Genomic DNA, 15,404 nt, shown 5'->3' with positions numbered 1-15,404 from the left:
GAACCCCGCACAGCCTGGTGTCCGCCACCTCTGCTGCCTCGTTGTGCTCTATGCTCCCCCTCGTTTGCAGTGCTCTGCTCATACTTGTCTCTTCTTGCTTTCCCAGCATGCCAAGTGCTTTCCCTCTTCTCTGGCTCCTAACAAGGCTGTGCCTCTTCCTCCTTCCTCTCCTCCGCCTCTGCCTCTTCTCTTTTCTCCCCTCTCCTCTTGCTCTTTTGAATTTCAAATAAAGTCCTCCCTAGTGCGCAGCAGGTTGAGTGCTGTGAAGCTGTCCTGCAGCCTCTGCAGCGCGGGTTCAATTCCCGGCCTGGCCAGGGAGCAACCCACATGGCACCGCAGACCTCTCCTGTCTCGCCCGCTGCTCCCCTCAGCAGTGTCTTCAGTCCGTCTGCCTGTTCTGCTCCCCACTCTGTCTCCAGTGAATTCTCTCACCCTCCTGCCTGTATCCTCCGACTGTATCCCAATAGTTGTATACATAAATATATCTTTAAAAAAAATTTTCAAATCAAATGATGTCTCTTCAGAGGGGCCCTCTTGGCTCCCCACTGTTCCCCCTCCTGTCTTATATGCACCCTGCCTGTGGTGCCCTCTGTCCCGTCACACTGCTTATTTCCTTCCCAGCACTTATTAACTACAGTTCATTACTTGGTACTTTTCAAATTCATGCGTGGGAATAAACATTAGTTTGTTGTTATTCATGTAGTTATTATAATTACAATAATGATGAATATTGCAAGCATTCTTGTATTATCAGGGAGACACTGTGTCTGTCTGGGTCGCTGTCTAGATACTCAATAAGGACCTGTTGAATGAATGAATGATTATTTCCCCCCAGAGCTCCAAAAGCTGGAAATCAGACAACTCAACTGGGCACCTCTCTGTGCCTCTGCGGTCCTTGACCAAGGGGAAGGAGGTGACCATTGACATTCCTGCTGCAAATGTAAGTGGCTTCAAAAGGTAGGAAGTGCTGGGGGGGGGGGATAAAGATAGGGGAGCCCAAGGCCCCCAGGAGATACCCATACTCCCTGCAGTCTGAACAAGGTTTCCTGCTTCGACTTCAGGTCCCGGGAGTAAGGATGCAGCTCAAGGCAGAGGGCTGGTAAGGGGGGTCTTTGTGTCTTTGGTCGCGGGCAGGGGAGTGCCGCGGGAGAGGATGGTCACTGGGACCATGTGCAGGGAGGTGGTTTTGCAGTTGATGTGGGTTTGGCCAACCAGTGGTAAGCTGGGCGGGTGTCCCCTCACGATCGGATCGCACTGCCTCAGCCCCGGGGAGCCAGCTGTGCGCCTGGACTTCGATCTGTGCGCCGAGGAGCAGGCCTTCCTGAGCAGGCGGAAGCAGGTGGTGGCGCGGGCCCTGAAGCAGGCCCTGCAGCTGGACGGAGACCTGCAGGAGGATGAGGTTTGGGAGTGCTGCGGTGGGGTGGGGGGGGTGGCGGGATGCAAGTACAGGCACCTTGGACTGACCTGAAAGGAGTATTTGATTTCTCCACCCTCTCTAGACACTCTGCTCAGCAGAGATTGGGGAGTGGACATGTGAGGGGGAGATAGGAGCATGGCTGAGCTCTGGGGTTCTCACTTCCTCTGGGGTTCTCTGGGCAGAGCTGTCTCTCGCTGTGATGGGGCTGAGCTCCAGCTCTAACCTGACTCTACCAGGCCCTGACCCCGAGCTCCCTCCCCTGGAGGGGGAGCCCTGGGGGCGGGGCTCTTACTCTCCTTATAAGCCAGCCTGTGTCTGTGTGTGGTCCAGGTCCCCATAGTGGGCATCGCGGCCACTGGAGGAGGCGCACGGGCCATGACGTCATTCTACGGCCACCTGTTGGCCCTGCAGAAGTTGGGCCTCCTGGACTGTGTCACCTACATCAGCGGCACTTCGGGCTCTACATGGTGAGGGCCCTGGGGACTGGGAGAGCAGAGATGAGCAGGGCCCTGAGGGAGAGGAGTAGATGCCACTGCAGATGAGGGTGCCCAGTGGGCGTGAGCAATCCAGTCTGGTGGGCATCAGGCATATTTCTCAAAGGAGGAAAAATGAGTGAGGCAACACGAGACATGAATTCCCAGATCTACCGGAGAGGGGTAAGTTTGCTGATTCAGAGGAGCTGATTTGCCTCTTAGTAATGCCACGTCCTGGCTGGTGACCTTGAGCAACTCATTTCCTCTGATCCTCAGGTGACTCACCTCCAAAATAGGGGTAACAGCAGTGCATTCCTCATAGGATTGGAGTGGGGCAACCCGAGCAAAACATACCACATGTTGGACACATACCAGGGCTCCAATCTGGTAGCTCTTTTTTCTGCCATTGTTATTATCTCATTAAATTGTCACAACACCCTATTGGGTGGTTTCTCATGTCCCAATTGTATAGAAGGTGCTCGAAGTTAAGAAATGCTGTTTTACCTAAAGGCAACAACGCCTCCCTAACCCCCATCCTGATGCTGATAAGGTGGGATGTTTCACTGTTAGAGATTCATTCCTTTGAGTCTTTTGGAAATGTGACTTGAAGGAGTGAACTCAGAGGATTTTAGGTGATAGCTGTTGACAAGCAGAGTCTTAAAGGGCTTCGGGACAGGCCTATAAAGACAGGAAAGAGGCCTACAGCTGCCACATGTGGCTTTTGACCACCTCAAATGTGGTCCAAATGGAAATCTAGTCTATATTGAGATGAAATAGAAAATACACAGTGAATTTTGAAGACTTGGCTTGAAAAATGTAGTAATTTTTTTTTTTTTTGAAAAATGTAGTAATTTATATTAATTTTTTATACTGGTTATGTGTTGCAATTATAATTTGGGGGCATATTAAAATTTTCACTTATTATCTCTTTATAAAATGTTACTAGAAAAATTTGAATTACCTATTTGGCTCACATTGTATTTATATAGGACAATCCTGATCTATTGGGCTGTCAGAAAAGTCATGACATATTTTTGCATAGGAAATAGAAAAAATAAGTCATGACTTTTCCAACAACCCATAGGAGAGAAAGGCCTGACACATTTTCCAGATGTGGAGCAGGGCTGCTAATTTTGGGAGAAATTGGAGGGTGGAAAGGAGGGCTTGCAGTGATCCATGCTGGGCCTTGCCTTCTACTGTCCTGTCCCTTTGTTCTCCCAGGACAATGGCCCACCTGTATGCGGACCCTGAGTGGTCACAGAATAACCTCCAGGGACCCATCAGACACACCCGGGAGCACCTGGCCAAGAGCAAGCTGGAGAGCTTCTCCCCAGAGCGCCTGGCAAGCTACCACCGGGAGCTGGAGCTCCGGGCTGGGCAGGGCCACCCCACGACCTTTGTGGACCTGTGGGCTCTTGTGCTGGAGCACATGCTGCATGGCCAGGTAGGACACCTGTGCACTGAGTGGGGTGTGTACACCCTCCAGGCTGGGCCAACTACACACCTCCTTAATGCGCAAAAGAATTTTCTAGACAGAGTGAGAGAGGTCGGGGCAGTTGTTAAAGGATGGTGGCATCACTGTGTTTTAGTACCTGCCCAACTTTGGGATGCCTCCGTTTTGAGTCAGACTTTAATTAATTGCCATGGGAGAGATGTTTCTAAATATCCCACTCTGGACCAGTCAATGCCAAAGTCAGTTAAGCAAACATAACTTGCATTAGGTTTAAGAGTTGGTGAGATTGCTTGATCAGCTTTTATTTAATTTATTCTGCTATATGAAATGTATTCTTCATCTTTAGGGTATTGTTAAGAGCATAGATTATGGAGCCAGATTCCCTGAGGTCAGATCCTGGTGTCTCTTACTAGCAAGGTGCCCTTAGGCTAAGTACTTAACCTAGCAGACTTCTCAACTGTGCAGTGGCAAGGAGAATGGTACTTAACTCCATAGCCTTGTCACAAGTGCCCAGGTGCACCTTGGCACAGAGTAAGCATTAAGGATTAGTGATTAAATTTCTTTGTTATTATCCTAAGACCATTAAGATGAATTTTATGAATGTGTGAAAAATTTTATGAATGTATTATTATTATTATTATTATTAATTTTTAAATATGCATCATAAAAGTTATTAATAAATATTTAATATGATAATCTTCAGACCTAAGAGAAAGCATAAAACATAAAGAATAAGATGAATTTTATGAATGTATGAGAAATATAATTTTTTATAGTTTGCTTCTTTAAGATAAGTTTAGTAAATCAACCTCTAAAACTTACATTAACTGATAAAATTTTTAAAATCAGTGCTTTTTTTTAGATTCTTATTTTACCATATTTAATTATCTAAACAAAGTTTCTAAAGCATTTGAAACAACTTAGACACAATAAAATAATTTTAACATGCATTTAATAAAAAGGAAACTATCAAATATATTAGGTAGAGGAGGGATTCCTTGGGTATGAGAAATTTGACTAAGAATGATTATCATGGGGCCTCCCTGGTGGTGCAAGGGGTTAAGTCTCAGCACTATGAAGCTATCAGCAGACACTGGGGCATGAGTCTGATCCCCAGGCAGGGAGCTGCCCCAAGTGGTGCAGACCTCTCCTGTCTCACCCGCTGCTCCCCTCAGCAGCGTGTTTTCAGTGGATCTGCCTGTTCTGCTCTCCACTCCGTCTCTGGTGAATCCTCTCACCCCCCCACACCTCTGGTCTGCACCCCAGCTCTTGTATGCATAAATAAATAAAATAAATCTTTAAAAAAAAAGAATGATTATCATGTAAACAAACTAAAAATCAATTTACTCTGAATTTCTTCTTTAAATTATATTCTTGTTAATGTGCACAGTGCTACTTGAAAATGGCCAATCATTATTTTTATTAGTCTTTAAATATGCATTATAAAATTATTAATAAATATTTATTATGATAACCTTCAGACCTAAGAGAGAGCATAAAACATAAAGAATAATGTGATAAATATGCATGATCTCACAAACCAGCCTAAAAAATTAAATGTTACAGAGAGTTGAAGCCCCTATGAACACTTATCCAGGCTCATTTTCCTTCCACTGCGGGAGCTGAAATCACCACCACCTTGAGTTTAGGTTTATTATCACATGCATATCTGTAATCTGATCCTTTATTATGTTAAATAAGATGTAGCACATAATTGCATAGCATATTTTATCTATTTTATTTGCCTCTATTGCATATATTTTATTTTAATTTTAAATAAATTGCATATATTTTATTTTAAAGATATATAATATTATTGCACAAATTGTTTTGTACAAGTCTCCTGTGCTCATGTATCATGGAGATTGTCTAAGCCTTGATGATAAATACCCAGTAGTAGAAGTATTAGGTCAGTGGTATGTGTATTTACCTCTTTTATAGCTACTACCTGTCTGTTCCCCAAAAGAGTTATATTAATTCAATGCCCCTTCACCAGTATATTATAGTTTCTTTTTCTCTACATGCTCTACAGACTTTTAAATTCTGGTTCATTTTGTAAGTGTGAAGTGAAATCTGGTGATTTTGCATGCCTCAGTTTTTAATGAGACCGATGATATTTTCAAGTATATTTGTGGTTGGATTGCCTACTCATATCATTTTCTTTTTTTTTTTTTTAAGATTTATTTATTTATTTATACAAGCACTGGGTACAGTCAGAAGTGCGGGAGGGTGAGAGAATTCACCAGAGCCAGAGTGGGGAACAGAACAGGCAGACTGATGAAGTACACTGCTGAGGGGAGCAGCGGGTATGGCAGGAGAGGTCTGCGTGCCATGTGGGACCCTCGCCAGCAGCCAGGGATTGAACTGGCGCTGCAGAAGCTGTGGGCAGCTTTGCAGCCCAGCGCTCAACCGCTGCGCCACCAGGGGATGTCCACATTTTCCATTTTTCTATTCAATTCATCTTTTTTGATGTTATCTTGTTGGAGTTCTTTGTGTTTTCAGGTCTAATAGATGTTGATGCATGTCAATGTATTGTGCTTTTAGGGTCTTCCTTAAGAAACATTTCCCTCCTAAGGTTATAAACTTTCTTCTTACATATTCTTATAAAAGTTTTAAAGATTTGTTTTTCACAATAAGATATTTTTTAAAGAGTTTTTTATGCATAATAAATAATGCACAAGAACTGGGGTACAGGTCAGAGGTGTGGGGGGCATGAGAGAATTCACCAGAGACAGAGTGGGGAGCAGAACAGGCAGACTGACTGAAATACACTGCTGAGGGGAGCAGCAGGGAGACAGGAGAGGTCTGCTGCACCATGTGGGTTGCTCCCTGTCCAGGATCAAACTCATGCTGCAGTGGCACAGTGCTGAGACTTAACTCCTGCACCACCAGGGAGGTCCCCACAATAATGTTTTTTTTTTTTTTAAGATTTATTTATTTATTTGTTTGTTTGTTTGTTTGTTTATTTGTTTATTTGTTTATTTATTTATACAAGCACTGGGTACAGTCAGAAGTGTGGGAGGGTGAGAGAATTCACCAGAGCCAGAGCGGGGAGCAGAGCAGGCAGACTGATGAAATACACTGCTGAGGGGAGCAGCGGGCAGGGCAGGAGAGGTCTGTTTTGCCATGTGGGACCCTCGCCGGCGACCGCGGATCCTACCGGCGCTGCAGAGGCTGCGGGCAGCTTCGCAGCCCAGCGCTCAACCGCTGCATCACCGGGGAGGCCCTCCCACAATAATGTCTTAAACCCACCCATAATTTATCTTCAGGTATCATGTGAATAGGAATCCAATTTTATTGTTTTTCCATGTGGATGGCAAATTTTCCTAAACAATTTATTGGGTCTTTTCTCTACTGACCTGCCTTGCTTTCATATACTTATGAGCTCTCCATCCCATCCTAATTAATTCTTTTTCCCTGTGCTAAGATGATTTTGGCATAACTGTCTTACCTTCACGATGTATCTTGGTATCTTGGAGGGCAAATTTGCCCTGATCTGCTGCCTTGGTTTTTCTTCAGAATTGTCTTGATTGCTTTGGGGCATTTACTCCTCTGTGTACACAATAGAACCAACTACTCCAGTTTCACGATAAGTGTTGGAGTTTTTATTGAAATGACATTGAAATTATAAAACCAATGTAATTAATTGAAATATTTTTATTTTGTTAGTATAGTCTATGTATTCTTTGGATATACTGTTTAAGTTCATGTTCAGTTTTGAGGGTGTTGTGTTTTAATAACTGGCTTTTCTGCCTCTCGGCAGTGATTAGTTGTTGTAGAGAAGGGGAAATTATTTAACAATTCACTTTATGAGGTGCTAGAAAATGTAGTTAGGTCCTAGGCTATAAAGAAGACTGTTATTTAGGTACCATCAGTAATGACTTAATGCATAGTTTTATATACAAGGTTTATAATCATTTTTAAGAGAAAGTTAATCAGTTTTGTTATTGACAAGAATAAAAATCTTGTGGTATTATTGGATAACGTTGTATTCTTAAAAATAAGCACCCCCTTGGGCCTCCCCGGTGGCGCAGCGGTTGAGCGCTGGGTTGCATAGCTGCCCGCAGCCTCTGCAGCGCCGGTTCGATCCCCGGCTGCTCCCCGGCCACCAGAGGAGGGTCCCTCATGGGGCGCAGACCTCTCCTGCCACCCGCTGCTCCCCTCAGCAGTGTGCTTCGGTCCTTCTGCCTGCTCTGCCCCCCTCTGGCTCTGGTGAATTCTCTCACCCTCCCACGCTTCTGACTGTATCCAGTGTTTATATAAATAAATAAAAATTTTTAAATAAATAAATAAATAAAGAGCACCCCTGAAGCTTTTAAAAATTTTATCCCATTATCAAAACATTGTTTTCGCTATTTTTCAAACAATATATAAATATTGTTTTTTCTTTAGTTATTATGTTTTGACTTCTAAAGATAACATACTATATGCTTTTCAAAACACTTATTCAGAAAATTTTAGTGCTGATTTCTAATTTAAGTCTTTATTATCTCTATAGTATACTGAAGTACCAAAAATCATTTTAAATGTCAGAAAATAGCACTCCATTCATAGCAAATCACACTTCATTAAGTATTATTAAAGAAATTTTAGACCCTGCAACTTTACCGAGAACAACTTTATTAGTTGATATACTTCTCTAATATTGCTTCAGTTTATGTCAAAACCCACTTGTAAAATATACCAGTTACAATTAGTGCTGCTCAAACTATCTCTTTGAGACACTTTTCTTTAATTATTTTGCTGGCCAGCACTAGCACTGCCTAGTGCCTGCTCACCATTCTTCAAGGAGAACCACAGAGTTTTCCTGAGTTAAGTTTTCCTGAGTAGCGTGCTTCACCTCTGGACTAACGGTTTTGCAAACCTCTCAGCCTCACCGCACACCAGGTCCAGCCATGTCAACACGTGTCCACACACGCCCAGCCCGCAGGCGGCCCTTGAGTGCCCAGAGTGTTGTTCTGCAGGATGGAAGATTCTCATCTGGAAACTGGGGACAGGGGTGTTTGAGATCCAGGAGCCTCCCACACTGTACCAAGGAGCTATTAAATTAAATAGGGGGTACTGTTTTAGTAGTGGGGTCACCGGCTGATCGTTTCCTAACCCTTCCCTGGGGCAGGAATTGTGCCACTGTAGTAAAAGAACTCCTTTCCCCACATCATACGTGTCAAAAGAACAGGCAAATGATTCCTAAGTAAAAAGCCCTTGAGAAGGGAAATTGTGGGTATTAACACCCTCCCTCCTGCACACATTGTCATGATCACACCTACAGGGTGGATTTGTAGATAGGACAGATCACCAGTGCCAGGAGATTCTAGCCCTATTTGGGGGGTTTCCTGTGCACTCCCTAGAACTCAAGTGGGTACCTATGAAGAAATAAGGGGAGAGTGACTTTGGCTGACACGAGTGGTCTCCTTGCATGGTGGAGGGTCCAGGGAGAAGGGACCACACCAGTGTGCTGAGACTTTGCGTGGAGGTCGGAAGAGGACTCCTCACTGGGGAGGCTGGCTAGAACCCCGGGCACACAGCTGGCTGCTCACTGGAATCACCTGGGGAAACTTTAAAAAGGCAAATGCCTCGGTGGCTTCTGCTGATTCTCAGAAGAGACCCAGTAATCTGTATATTGCAGGTCTGCAAATAAGTTATTTTGTTTAATGTTGTTTGTCATAACCTGAAGAGGAAAAAACAGTTGAAGTGGAACATGTATTGAGGGACCGGCTTTCATCGTACTTTGTTTTACTTCAAGTTAGTTTCCAAAAATATATTAAGACATGAGGATTTACTGTATTTCACACGCTCTAAGTAAATTTGATCTAAGGGCAGACATGGCGGGTTGGGAACCCTTAAGGTCTAGTCACTGAATGACATGCCTTCCAGCTCAGGAGGCTGCAAAGGGTGCGTGTGTGTGTGCACAAGCATGTGTTTGTGTATGCGCATGCGTGTGTGTGTGTGTACTTTTCAGCAGATCATCCTGAGGCCTGTGACAGCAGAACACTTCCCAAGGTGGGGCTCCAGGCAGCCACCACTGCACGCCTTGAGCATGCATCTCTGGGTTGGATAGAATGGAACTTTCTGTGCCCCCAGAACTTGGTGAGGTTCTATGGCATCTTTCCCCAAAAGGCAAGCCACAATCCTTGCCATCCAAGACAGAGCTCGGAGTTTGATTGAAGAGAAAATGAGAGAACAGGAATGAAGAGTGCATAGTGTGCATAGCAGGACAAAGGGAAGTATCCTGGGGAGGCAAGGATGTCAGGAAAACCTTTCTGAGGGGCTGAAACTTGAGCTGCAAAAAAAGACAAATCTTAAAGGGACAGCCCACCCCCACGGTAGAGCTTATGCACATTCTTTTTTTTTTAATATTTATTTATTTATGCATACAAGAACTGGGGTGTAGACTAGAGGTGTTGGGGGTGAGAGGATTCACCAGAGAATGAGGAGCAGAATAGGTAGATCTACTGAAATACACTGCTGAGGGGAGCAGTGAGCGAGACAGGAGAGGTCGGCTGCGCCATGTGGGTAGCTCCCTGGCTGGCCTGGGATGGAACTGGTGCTGCAGTGGCTGGCAGTAGCTTGATAGTGTTGTCTTTAACCCCTGTGACACCAAGGAGGCCCGCTTACCGCACATTCTACCATGTCTTTTCTGGGCAGCCACACGTGTGTGCATGCGACTGTGTATCAGTGCCCACCCCAATTCTACCCTTCAACTCACAAAGATGGGCCTGCTGGTCCCCTAGAATGCAGGCATGGGGGTGACTGTTGACACTGTATCCTTGTAAATGGCACCCCCTGGAGAAAACCTGCATAGCTGCACATTGGGATCCTGCATATGGGGCTGCTCAGATCATGGGATTTGGAGGAGCGGGGACTGAATGCACACCCACCTGTGTGCAAGCCCCATGCCAGAGCTGTGTCCTCACCCCTAGCCTGCGCCCCCTCCCCCACCCCGACTAATGGAGTTGCTGCCCCAGGGTGCTTCCAAGCTCTCTTGCATGTCCTCCCGCCCCAGGTGACGGACCAGAAGCTGTCAGAACAGAGAGCCGCGCTGGAACAGGGCCAGAACCCTCTGCCCCTCTACTTAAGCCTCAATGTCAAAGAGAACAATATGGAGACCCTCGACTTCAAGGGTACAGTCCTCAGCTCCGCCTTCCAACACACACGCACGTGCACACATTCCTCCTCTATACTCCAGGGGTCCCCAAAAATTCAAACAAGAAACTCCTTTGCAAATTGCCCAGCCTTATCGAACAGTGGTGATTCTGACAGGTTCAGGAGCTGGTGCCAGAGGCCCTGGGGGCAGGGTAGGGGGTGCTGGGATGGTGGTGGTCAGGTCAAGACAGGCAGCTGTGGGGAGATATCTTGGGACTTCTCAGAACTGTGCTCCCCCCAACTTGCTCTGTTCTCCCTCTCTTCCTGTAGAATGGGTTGAGTTCTCCCCCTATGAGGTCGGATTCCTGAAGTATGGAGCCTTTGTTCCTACTGAGCTCTTTGGCTCTGAGTTTTTCATGGGGCGGCTGATGAAGAGACTCCCGGAGTCCCGGATCTGCTTTCTGAAAGGTGAGAGGTGCTTGCTCTGCAGGCCCGGGCCAGTCCTGCGCCTGCCCTCTGACTGGATGTGACTCCCGTCCTCAGGTCTGGCAGAGCCCCTGAGCGAGGGCAGGTGGGGCTGTGGGGAAAAGCCATTGGTACCCCAGGTGGGGACCACTGGCTACTAGGCAATGGGGAGCAGGGTGCTGAGGTCTGAGACTGATTAGAGATTTGGCCTTCAGCTATTTGGAGCAACATTTTCTCGCTGAACTTGCTGGACGCCTGGTATGACCTCACCAGCTCTGGAGAAGCCTGGAAGCAGCACATCAAGGCCAAGATCAGGAACCTGGGTAGGGAAGAGAGGCACAAGGGGGGCCTGAGATGAGGCTTCCCTTGCAGATGCCCGGAGCGGGGGGCGGGTGGTCAATTGGGAGCCGGCCCAGGCATTTCCAGGTCCCTCACTGGCTGGTGTCTGATTTTCTGGATATAGAGGAGACCCCGACCTCCTTGGGGACCTCCTCGTGTCTGAAGGCCTCCTGGCTGCAGCCTGGAACAGCACTGGCTAAGGCATTTAAGGGCTTCCTGACGGGCAGGCCACTCCATCAGCACAGCCCCAACTTTCTCCGGGGCCTGCAGTTGCACCAGGACTATTGTGCTCAGAACGGCTTCTCCACCTGGGCAGGTAAGGGCCACTTCCCAGAGTCCCCAGTTAATGAGGCTGGGCTTCCGGGGGGAGCTGGATCGTGGCTGGGATGAGTAGAGACCTTGAGGGTCACAGCATCCTCTTCCGGGGTCCGGTGTGGAAAGCCTCGGCAAGGGTCGGGGAGGCATGTGCATTCAGGAATGACCCCAGAAGTTAGAGGGGGCCGTGGAGGCAAGTAGATAGGAAGGATGAGTGGCTGATCTGTGGCAGGGTGGTGACCCTGACCTTCGCTGCCCTCTCACTAGACTCTCAGATGGACTCCAGCCCCGGCCAGCTGACCCCAGAGGAGTGCCGGCTCTGCCTGGTGGATGCCTGCTACTTCATCAACACCAGCTACCCCTCCATGTTCCGGCCAGGCCGCAGAGTGGATCTCATACTCTCCTTTGACTACTCCCTGTCCGCGCCCTTTGAGGTACCTGCAGTCACCACAGGGGAACCCCAAGCCCTCTGCCCAGCCAGGCTAAACTCCAAAGGTGAACAATAGGCCACTGAGCCACTGGCCCAGACCTCCCAGGTCCCTAGGGGGTGACAGGCTCTCACCCACAGGGTCTGCCAGGGTCCTTGGCTGGGGAGGGCTTTGGAGGTGCTGGAACCCAGGTTTCCCAGGACAGATGTACATGGAAGAAACTTGCCATGTCCACCCTGAGAGGAACAGCTGAACAGAGCTGGGAGCAGACCCTGCCTGGTCCTCATTCATAGCCTATGTCCTCCCTGGGGACTCTGGGCAGTGATACAGAAGTGGGTCTCTCTCTCTCTCTCTTTTAAAGATTTATTTATTTATGCATACAAGAACTGGGGTTCAGGCCAGAGGTGTGAAGGGTGAGAGCAATCACCAGAGACAAAATGGGGAGCAGAACAGGCAGACTGGATGAAATACACTGCTGAGGGGAGCAGCGGGCGAGACAGGAGAGGTCTGCTGCGGGAGGGGGCATCAGATAGCTTCATAGTGCTAACCCCTTGCGCCATGAGGGAGGCCTAGAAGTAGGTCTCCTCCTGAGGCCCTCTAGGCTCTGGGACTTAATTAAGCCATCAATGGCAATCCAAAATGGTGGCAGCTTTTAACCCAGCAGCATTTTAGACCACTGGGATCCCTTGCTTCCTCCTGGCACTACATAGCTTCACTGGGCCTTGAACAGAACAGAACAGAACCAAACCAGGTGGTCTTCACACTGAGCAGCCACTTGGGGCTGGAGCAGTCATGGCGTTGGCTGGAGTGCTAACCTGGGTTGAAAGAGAAGTGGCTGACTCTCTTGCCCGCCCGTTTTTCCCACCAGGCTCTGCAGCAGACTGAGCAGTACTGCCGGGCCCAAGGGCTAGCGTTCCCCCCGGTGGAGCCCAGCCCTCAGGACCAACATCAGCCCAGGGAGTGCCACCTCTTCTCAGACCCCGCCTGCCCCGAGGCCCCTCTCTTGCTGCACTTCCCTCTGGTCAACTCCTCCTTCAGGGACCACTCAGACCCTGGTAAGGCAGTCTCTCCTTCCCTAACAGCCTGGCAGCCAGCCTGGTCCCTCAGAGGCTTTGCTGTTGACCTTCCCCAGCACCCCTGAGGCCAGTAGAGGGCGGGGAGTGTTAAGGTTCCTCCCACCCAGTGTTAGGACAGAGCAGCAGGCATACCCCCCCAGAGTCCATCCCCCCCCACCCCCCGCCCCCCCCTCCCCCGCCGCCCAGTTGTGATGCTCTCCTCTTTGTCATGATCCCAGGCTCCTTTGCCATCCTTCTCCTTTACCCCCCAGCTACCTGGGCTTCCCTGGTCCCCTGCCCTTGGGGTGTGTGTGGGGATCACTGGGGCAGGGCCAGCCCGCACTGTCTCTGTCACAGCCACGCCCGCCACCTGAGGATTTCTCAGGACTCTCCAGGCTGAATGCCAGGAAAGAGAGGCCCCCCAGACCTTCTCTCTTAGACTCCGCTAACACCACCTGGGGCTTATTGTCACCTCTCTCATCCTACCCCAGTCATGACTAGGCTCTTTCTCAGGGAGCCAGGCCTCTACTCCAGGGCCCCCAAAGTCTAAATCTTCATCACATTCCTTTTAATCTTCACCTCCTACCAACTGGTCAGACTTTAATCTCCTTTTGGTGGGAAAAACTAATTTCTGCCTTTTCGTTTTATTCCTGGCTTTCTAGTTCCTGCATGATTCTAAACCTTCCCGCTTTCTTCTTCTTTTTTTTTTTAATTGAAGTAACATTGGTTTACAGTGTTGTTTAGGATTTAGAGATGTAGCATCTTCCCTTTGAGGTGATGCCAGCTTTGTCCTTCACATGCTCAGCCCCCATCTTGCTGTTCTCCTTCTCAACAAACACTGGCTCTTGCAAAGCAAACGCTCTGCTGGTTTTCAGACTCTTCTTTCATTGTTTTTCTTTTTTTAAGATTTATTTTTATTTATTTATGCATATAAGAGCTGGGGTATAGGCCAGAGGTGCAGGGAGTGAGAGGATCCACCAGAGACAGAGTGGGGAACAGAACAGGCGGATCCACTGAAACACACTGCTGAGGGGAGCAGCGGGCCAGACGGGAGAGGTCTGCTGTGCCGTGTGGGTTGCTCCCCTGGCTGGGGTTCGAACTTGTGCTGCAGTGGCTGGCAATAGTTTGACAGTGCTGAGACATAACCCCTGTGCCACCAGGGAGGCTGCCTCCATCATGGGTTTAAGAATCCATTCGCTGGGCCTCCCCTGGTGGCACAGCAGTTGAGCACTGGGCTGCGAGGCTGCCTGCAGCCACTGCAGCGCCCGTTTGTTTCCAGCTGCCGGCGAGGATCCCACAAAAAAAAAAAAAAAAAAAAAGAATCCATTCGCTAAGCTCATTGACTTTGTCTTTTTGGCTGTTTCCACTTTACCCCTCAAGCGTGAGGAGTGATACCAGGGGCCTGAAGAGCTATAAGGAAATGTGGAAATCGGCAAACACTCCCTTTCTTAAAACAGTATCTGACTAGCCACATTTATATTTCTGTGAAAGGACACAGAGGGCCAGGAGAAAAGCAAGGAGCCCTTTGGGTGGGGAGCAGCCTGTCCCATGCCCAGCTATGGCAGCTGCTGGAGCCCTCTACTAATCCTTCTCCCTCTGGCCAGGTGTCCGGCGCAGCCCTGCAGAGCTGCAGGCTGGCCAGGTGGACCTCACGGCGGCCACTTCACCCTATTCCCTGTTCAACATGACCTACAAGGAGGAAGACTTTGACCGCCTGCTGTGGCTCAGTGACTACAATGTGCGGAGCAGCGGGGATGCCATCCTGCAGGCCTTGAGAGCCGCTCTGAAGCGCCGGGCCCGTGATGCCAGGCCTCCAGGGACACGGACTTGAGTTGCTTAAGCTCTTGGAACCTGAGGGCCACTCTCCTACCTGCCTGGGGTCGGGGACTCCACCTGATGGGCAGCTGAGCAGTCACAGCTTCTCTTGGCAGGCGTTCCCAGGTTCTGCCAAGCCTGGGACCTTCTCTGCCCCTGTCTCATGGCCAAAGGGGGCTTCATGTCACTCAGAGCTCTCCCTCATCCCCATAGTTGGCTTGAGAGGACCTAGAAATAAACTCCTCACCAGATGGGTGTGTAGGACAGCTCATCTGACCACACTTTAACATGTAATTATTTTCATGCCTGACCAGAAAGGATTTGGGGTACAAGCTGTTTCAGACCAGGAGCGGGGTAAGGGGGAGACCTGTCTGAGAGGTAGTTCCAAGCATTGGGAATTATAATATATCCCGAGTCTCCTCTCCCTCCCCCTGTACTGTTTTTAAATGACTTTAGTGTGATATGATCCATATATATATAATCCATATATAGAGAGGTATAAAATTCATGCATCTAAAGCATAAAATTCAATGGTTTTTACTATATAGTCACAGAGTTGTA

The 15,404-nt window shown here is 48.4% G+C and overlaps 1 protein-coding gene across 1 annotated transcript in view; it reads left to right on the top strand.

Moving 5' to 3' along the window:
• The window catches only part of PLA2G4F (phospholipase A2 group IVF), a gene marked incomplete at both ends in the record, with an annotated part of 60,515 nt that extends 45,656 nt beyond the window's left edge, over nt 1–14,859 (top strand). The window contains 12 exons of the mRNA XM_084240136.1: nt 836–940; nt 1,062–1,099; nt 1,264–1,399; nt 1,748–1,884; nt 3,112–3,334; nt 10,347–10,464; nt 10,757–10,894; nt 11,107–11,214; nt 11,355–11,546; nt 11,813–11,979; nt 12,842–13,028; nt 14,633–14,859. Of these exons, the coding sequence (XP_084096262.1) occupies nt 836–940; nt 1,062–1,099; nt 1,264–1,399; nt 1,748–1,884; nt 3,112–3,334; nt 10,347–10,464; nt 10,757–10,894; nt 11,107–11,214; nt 11,355–11,546; nt 11,813–11,979; nt 12,842–13,028; nt 14,633–14,859 (1,776 nt within the window). The remainder of the gene's footprint in view (nt 1–835; nt 941–1,061; nt 1,100–1,263; nt 1,400–1,747; nt 1,885–3,111; nt 3,335–10,346; nt 10,465–10,756; nt 10,895–11,106; nt 11,215–11,354; nt 11,547–11,812; nt 11,980–12,841; nt 13,029–14,632) is intronic.
• Between the last annotated feature and the right edge of the window lie 545 nt (nt 14,860–15,404).

This window comes from Talpa europaea (genome assembly GCF_964194135.1).
Source record: "Talpa europaea genome assembly, chromosome: 8".
NCBI classification, from domain to species: domain Eukaryota; kingdom Metazoa; phylum Chordata; class Mammalia; order Eulipotyphla; family Talpidae; genus Talpa; species Talpa europaea.
The sequence above is the reverse complement of the archived record's forward strand: the minus strand, read 5'-3'. Positions and strand labels throughout refer to the sequence as shown.